At 43.6% G+C, this 6,808-nt stretch overlaps 1 protein-coding gene and 1 long non-coding RNA gene across 2 annotated transcripts; both read right to left on the bottom strand.

Moving 5' to 3' along the window:
• Nucleotides 1–717: 717 nt before the first annotated feature.
• Nucleotides 718–1,431, bottom strand: LOC136487420 (uncharacterized). Its single transcript, XR_010767250.1, has 4 exons — nucleotides 1,295–1,431; nucleotides 1,115–1,216; nucleotides 898–1,005; nucleotides 718–809 (listed from the first exon to the last, which is right to left on the bottom strand). It is a non-coding gene; the product is annotated as an uncharacterized lncRNA (long non-coding RNA).
• A 476-nt stretch (nucleotides 1,432–1,907) lies between these two features.
• LOC136487966 (uncharacterized) lies at nucleotides 1,908–3,531 on the bottom strand. The gene is made up of 3 exons (XM_066485041.1): nucleotides 2,938–3,531; nucleotides 2,137–2,847; nucleotides 1,908–1,946 (listed from the first exon to the last, which is right to left on the bottom strand). The coding sequence occupies exons 1-3, from the start codon at nucleotides 3,529–3,531 to the stop codon at nucleotides 1,908–1,910; spliced, it is 1,344 nt and encodes a 447-aa protein (XP_066341138.1).
• Nucleotides 3,532–6,808: the final 3,277 nt, after the last annotated feature.

Below are 6,808 nucleotides of genomic sequence, written 5' to 3' on the forward strand. Positions count from 1 at the left end.
TGTGAAGCACATCTACATAGAGAATCACAAGCTCAACCTTCTTTTGCTTCTTGTGCTATTTGCAGGACTAGCAAGGTTAGCTGTTTTGTTTCTGGTGGCCATTGCAGGGCTGTCATTTTTTTTCAGGTTTGAAGCAAGCTGTTTCTTGGTCCTTTTAGCCTTCTCCTTTGATGGAGATTGAAACTCAGTGGAAATTGGCTCGGGTTGATTGGAACCGCTTCTTGACCTGCACATGTACATTCAAACTAGGATGACATCCTTGGTCTTCGTTGACTACAGAATAATATTCAGAAATACGAGACAAGATTGGCAGATTCACACTACAGAGCAAAGACATCAACTGACACAGAGGTGACAGTCAGTTACTTGGCAGCATAGAGACTACAGCAGAGAATTGTAACTGGCATTTGCTACAGCCTCTGATGGCATATATACTAGTAAAACTTCGGCTGTACTATTCTCAAGTTGATTTTACATATATACAAGCAAGTCTTGTCTCATTTTGCTTGCTGAACTTCCATTATGCAACACATTCAGAAGCAGCTCTCCAGTGTACATCCGGTGGTAACTCACTATCAAAAAAAGTTGATATATATGTACAAGTTGTCCGTACAGAGCAAAGACAACGGAGTTGATCATCTCCAGTGTACATATATACAGGATGCCAGCACATGTACATATATACAAGCAAATTCATACTATGTTAAGTACACTCTCCAGTGTGAAAGATAGTGAGTTACCTTTTTGATGCTCTAGAGCTGGAGTTACCATGTTTCTCATTTTGCTTGCTTGTAGTCTCCATGCTTTGGCTATGGCGAGAGAAGATTGGTAATTAGGTTCTCTAATTAGATTGGAAACCATGTTTCATTAAATAAAATAGAAAAGAGATCTTAATACCAGTTTGAACTCTTTGAAGGTCCAAATGTAGAGTCAGGCTTTTTTCTCTTCTTCTTACTTATTATCTTCTTAATTGGAGACTTCTTAGTTGTAGTTCCCAAGCTTTGACTATGTTATCAAACAATATAATTACAAATCAGCATAGGTGAGCAGATTTTGTACATAGAAATCAGCACAAGTGAGCACAAGTAAGCAAATTTTGTACTTAGAAATTTACCTAGGTGGAAAAGACATAGATAGCGCTGGTACTTCATCCTCTAAAGGCATAATATAACTTTGAGCAGATTTTGTAGTCGTTGCCTTCTTCTTTCGTGGTCCTCTACATTGAGCAATAAGAGATTAGTAAGTGGGTTGTAGCAAATTATTTGATGCAACAAAATATGAACACATTTCTTACCTCACAGCCTTCATAGCTTCAATGTCAGCCGGGTTGCCTTTCTTGCAATTGTGCCAATGATGCCCATAGTCCAGGCAAATAGGACACTGGTGCTGGCCCTTTCTTTTTTTCTTCTCAGTGCCACCTTTATGCCTCTCAGTTTTGGGCCTACCAGCTACGGGTGTCAATAGTGGGGGATGCATAAAAAACCCATGGGAAGATTTAGGCCATTGTGTCTTATCAATCATAGCAGGTATTAGTTGGGCATAGGCTTCTCTAAATTTTTCAATGGAGTAGTAAGAGTCCACATGCATCTCTATTTTACCATTATCAAGAGCTGTGATGAATGCAAGAGCATGTTTGCATGGAAGACCAGAAACTTGCCACTCTCGACAAGAACAAGTTCTATCTTCCAAGTTAACCACAAATCTGAAGGCACTACCTCCCAGTGCAGTTATTTCAGCAACATGTGGTCCACATTCAAGCACTGCCAAGTTTAGTTCTCTACTCTTTTCATTAAGCTCCTTGATTATGTGTGGCAGAATCAATCCATCTAGTTTCTGTCCAATCGTCCTCCTTTGATGCCACTTTGTCATAACCATTTGCCTAATCTTGTCCATCAAGTCATCTAAGTTCATGGATTTGTGAGACTTGATCCAATTATTGAAGCTCTCTGCCAAATTGTTTGTAATATAGTCAACTTTGCATATGGTCAAGAACTGACTCCTAGTCCACAACTTTTTGTGGCATTGCCTTAGATAATCTGTTGCGGCTGGCCTAGCCACCTCCATTGCTGCCCAATGCTTCTCAAATAAATAGGAGTTCCATGAGTATGCTGCAGCCCAAAGATGGTCATCAAATACCTTCCCATGGAATTTCTTCTTGAAGTTTGACACCAAGTGAAACATGCATTCTCTATGTTCAGCTTGTGGAAACACTTCTGCTACCCCTGCCATCACAGCCTGTCCAGCATCAGTGCATATGGCTAAACCCCTCGGTGCCCCAATCGCCTCTCTAAGCTGAGTCATGAACCATATCCAATTATCATTTGTTTCAGAATCAAAGACTCCTAAAGCAACTGGATACAACCAATTATGTCCATCTACAGCAGATGCACTAGCTAATTGACCTTTGAATTTGCCTGTCAGAAATGTGCTATCTATTGCCAAATATGGCCTGCAACCACTAAGGAACCCTTCTATGCAAGGTTTCAAGGCGAAAAAAAATCTTCTAAATATGATTTCTTCTGCAATAGTGTGATGATCAATAATTACTAAACTACCAGGGTAACAGCTCTCAACTTGTGCCTTAAATCTGTACAGATTATCGAAACTGGAGTCCCAATCACCATATAGATGCTTCAATGCAAGGTTATTACCATCAAATACTCTCTTGTAGTGGATGGTAACCTTGTGGTGTTCTTTGAGCTTTTCTTGCAATGCACTTGCTCCCAGAGTTGCATCCTGTATGAGCCAGTCCTTGACCTTTTCACAAATCCAGTGCTTAGTGGCATTCCTCACTCTCTTCTTTCTTCTACTACTAGAGCAGCAATGAGCACTAGGGTTCTTTTTCACCTACACAAAAAGGCAAACATAGTCAATTAAATATACATATCAAGTTTGCAATAAAAGCAAGATGTGCAAGCTCGAACAGTAAATAATTACCATTATTGTTATTTGATCAGCCATTGTAGAAGCATGTATCCTCCATGGACAATTATCGGCTTCTTTCCTTGAACAATAAACCCTCAGCCGTTTTGGTCCACTTCTCTCTGTATTATACTCAAACTCATTTTTGATTGCATGCTGCGAAAGAGCCAACTTAAACTCTGCCATATTGGGATACATACTGCCTACTGTCATCGGAGGGTCTTCTTTGTCATATTCCACATGCGGGCCATGATTTGGATCTTTTTGCATCTCATCTTCTGTCATCTCATTCTCTGTCCCCTCCTGTTCACTACCAGATTGTGCCTCATCTTCAGTTAATGGAACAGAGGTCTTCTCCTTCCCTTTATCAGAAGGGACAGCTACCACACGGTCTTCCTTTAAGTACATACCCTCCTCATCCACACCAACATGCTCATTGTTTGGTAATGGATTCATGAGATAGGTATCCAACTCTTGTTCTATGTCGTCCTTATGTTGTGCTTCTCCTTCAAATTGCCATTCAGTGATAGGCTTGTAAGGTTCAGATGGATCACAATAAGCAATGAATATCTCGATGACCTTTTCCTTATGTTTACTGAACATTACCATCAGTTCTTGGTCTGACGTTACTTCTGGAAAAGTTTTTAACTCAGCATCATAGTATTGCAATCGATTAGCGCAAGAAAAACACCACGCCGCAAAATTCCGAGCAGAGGTTCCATCCAGTGCTCACCTACGTACAAAATTGATGAAAGGAAGAGCCGCAGTACTCACTCTTCGGTGGCATCGCAAGCCGCGTGGTGGTGACAGTGGCCGCTTCCCACGCCGTTGGACGAGTCCGTGCCACTGGGACTGCTGCTTGGGGAGGCCGCCACGCCCAGTCCGCCGCGCGGTCTGGCCGGTGCTCCGGTGGGCGAGCTCGCCCCGCCGCGTCTGCCACGCCGTGGCCTGCACCCCGCGCCGTCGGGCGAGGCCGCCCCGCTGCGCCGCGAGCTGCCGCCAATGCCGCCGGGCGAGGCCGCCCCCCCGCGCACCACGCGCCGCGAGATGGGGCCAGCGCCGAGCGACGAGCCCGCCCCGTCGCTGCGTTCCCCGCCGGACCCGCGCCTCGATCTGCGACCATGGGGCGAGCTTGGCTGACTATGGGGCGCCTCGAGCTGGGGGACCCGCCCCGCGAGTTCCTGGGCACCGGCGGCCGCCGCCTCCTTTTCCCCATCCTCATCTCCTCCGGCCTCCATTCTCTATAGGGTTTTGGTTTGAGAGGTGTCTCTTGTTTCTCTTTCAGAACAGAGGAGCGACGGGAGAGACCGAGAGAGGAGAGACGGGGAGAAGGGGAGACGGACGGACGCACGAGACCAAGGGCATTTTGGTACTTCTAATGAAAAGCTGACATGGTCTTGCTGGTCAATTGACGGAGGGACGCCTGAAATGGATGGAAGTGCCATATACATAATGAATTTTTAAGTTGATGCTAGATAAAGAAGTTCAAAATTTCCAGTGCCAAATATGGAAGAGCGATTTGTTTCAGTGCCAAATAAAGAATTCTCTCTAAAATAATAGCAGAACATGCATGCTGTACATATCCCATGGGGCATGGCCCCTCCTCCTCGAGCTCCTGCTGTCACTAGCTTGCATTGACTAAAAATTAAAAACCCTTAGCTTAACGGACATCTTAATTATTTCTATCCACCCTTAGGCTCTGTTCGCTGGGCTGAAAAACACTATTTTGACTGAATTATTGTGAGAGAAAAACACTGTTTTAATTGAAAAAAGAAGTCAAACAAGCCAAATTATAAGGTAAGCCGGACGGAGCCTTAGAGATCGATTCACTCAATAGTAATAATGCAGTACACCATCGTATACAGCCCTGTCGCCTCCGATCCCCCACATTTACATGCATCTCTGCGTGCAGTGCTTGCCCCATCTAATACTACACACACAAAATTAAAGTACCATGCCAACCAATGAACAAAGTAAATTAAGTTAGTAGGCTCGCTCCTCCTATATTGCCTACAAATCCTATTGCCATGCTAATTAATTATACCTCTGGCTCATCAGTTTTGGCTTCAATAATTGGATATCCATCACTTGCATTAGGCAGGGCAAACCATCCATCCAACTACGGTTTTTAATTATTTTGGCATGAAAACAGACGTGAGTAATATTAGTTTCCATCCCATCCCGTTCCGTTTTCAGCCCCGCCCATAAATTTTCGTATTCAATTGCGAGATAAAAAAAAAATCACACGAAGCGGCCGGGACGACGGGTTGTGTTTCCATCGTTTCGCGGAATCTCGTTTCTAGGCAAGATATTCAACCCCACATTTAGTTAATTACGAAAATATATGGCATACAAAGCTTCAGCAGTTATATTAATTACTGCAGCAACCTTTTTTGATGAACGTTAAAAGACCCTTTATTACGTCAAATATTACTTCAAGGATAGATTCAGAAATGTCTTCCCAATCACTACTGGATTCAGGTTCTCAAAGGTCAAATTGCACTCGGCAAAGTCTTTGCCGAGTGCGGCACTCGGCAAAAACACACGGTAAAAAATTGATCGGCAAAGCCCTCTTTGCCGAGTGTTTTTTATCGGGCACTCGGCAAAGAAAAGCGACCGTCACGGCGCCGGCCCCGTTGACGGTGGCTTTGCCGAGTGCCAACCCTGCAGGCACTCGCCAAAGATTTTTTTATTTTTTTTTAAAAAAAAAATCTTTGCCGAGTGCCCCCTGGCTGGCACTCGGCAAAGTTTGAATTTTTTTTAATTCTTTGCCGAGTGCCCTATTGCCTGCACTGACAAAGTTTGATTTTTTTTTAAATTCTTTGCCGAGTGCCCAGTTTGAAAATTTTTTTAAAAAAATCTTTGCCGAGTGTCCTCTTGTCGGCATTCGGCAAAGTTTGAATTTTTTTTAAAATTCTTTGCCGAGTGCCCTCTGGCCGGCACTCGGCAAAGTTTGAATTTTTTTTTTAAAAAAAATTGTTTGCCGAGTGTCCTCTTGCTGGCACTCGGCAAAATTTGAATTTTTTTTAAAAAAAATTCTTTGCCGAGTGTCCTCTGGCCGGCACTCGGCAAGATTTGAATTTTTTTTTAAAAAAAATTCTTTGCCGAGTCACATGGTTATAGCACTCGACAAAGCTGAAAAAATGGTTTTCCAAGCACCCATTTTTTCAGCTTTGCCGAGTGCTGTGACCATGGCACTCGGCAACAGGGTCCTTTGCCGAGTGCAACACTCGGCAAAGTGACCCAAAACGGTAATTTTTTATTTTTTTTACATTCCATCATGACAAATAAATTCATACAATCATATATCTCATCCATCACATATATATCTCATTGATCACATATATATCTCATCCATCCACACATATCACATCCATCACAATATATATCACATATATAATAATAAGTCCTCAAGTCCATCCAAATAAATCTACAAGTCCATCAAAGTTCACAAGTGCATCACAAGTATATCAAAGTCCATCACCAAGTGAACAACAAATGAAAAAAATACAACGTGCACTCATCTTGGCCACTGCGACTGTGGTGAAGGCCCAGTTCCATCATTCGGAGGTGCATGAGGTGGATTATTCGAACCACCGTTAGATGGAGACTGCACAAAGGAGAAAAGATTGCATGTGAGACAAGATTATTTAGATAGTTAATCTAGGAAGGTAGAGGCCATACAAGCAAAGCGCAAGCGAAAGTAAAAAACTTTCATACTCACAGGAGTAGCTGCAGCTGCAGAACACGGAGGCGGAGGTGGAACCAACAGCCCAGCTGGCAAAGAGAAGCCCACACGTTGCCCAAGCCCTTGTAGGAACTCCGTAATGTCCGTTAGCCTCTGCGCCTGGGCCTCCCGCTCGGCCTCTAGCTGGGCCGCCATCCT

Source organism: Miscanthus floridulus, chromosome 10 (assembly GCF_019320115.1).
Source record: "Miscanthus floridulus cultivar M001 chromosome 10, ASM1932011v1, whole genome shotgun sequence".
NCBI classification, from domain to species: Eukaryota; Viridiplantae; Streptophyta; class Magnoliopsida; order Poales; family Poaceae; genus Miscanthus; species Miscanthus floridulus.

Excerpts from the sequence above, each read along its gene's own strand:
- LOC136487966 (XM_066485041.1), bottom strand. The coding sequence starts at position 3,531 with ATGGTAATGTTCAGTAAACATAAGGAAAAGGTCATCGAGATATTCATT. Across the intron at positions 2,848-2,937 it reads CTGATCAAATAACAATAATG|GTGAAAAAGAACCCTAGTGC; the intron begins GTAATTATTTAC and ends CTTTTTGTGTAG. Across the intron at positions 1,947-2,136 it reads AGAAGAAATTCCATGGGAAG|AGAGCTTCAATAATTGGATC; the intron begins GTATTTGATGAC and ends ACAATTTGGCAG.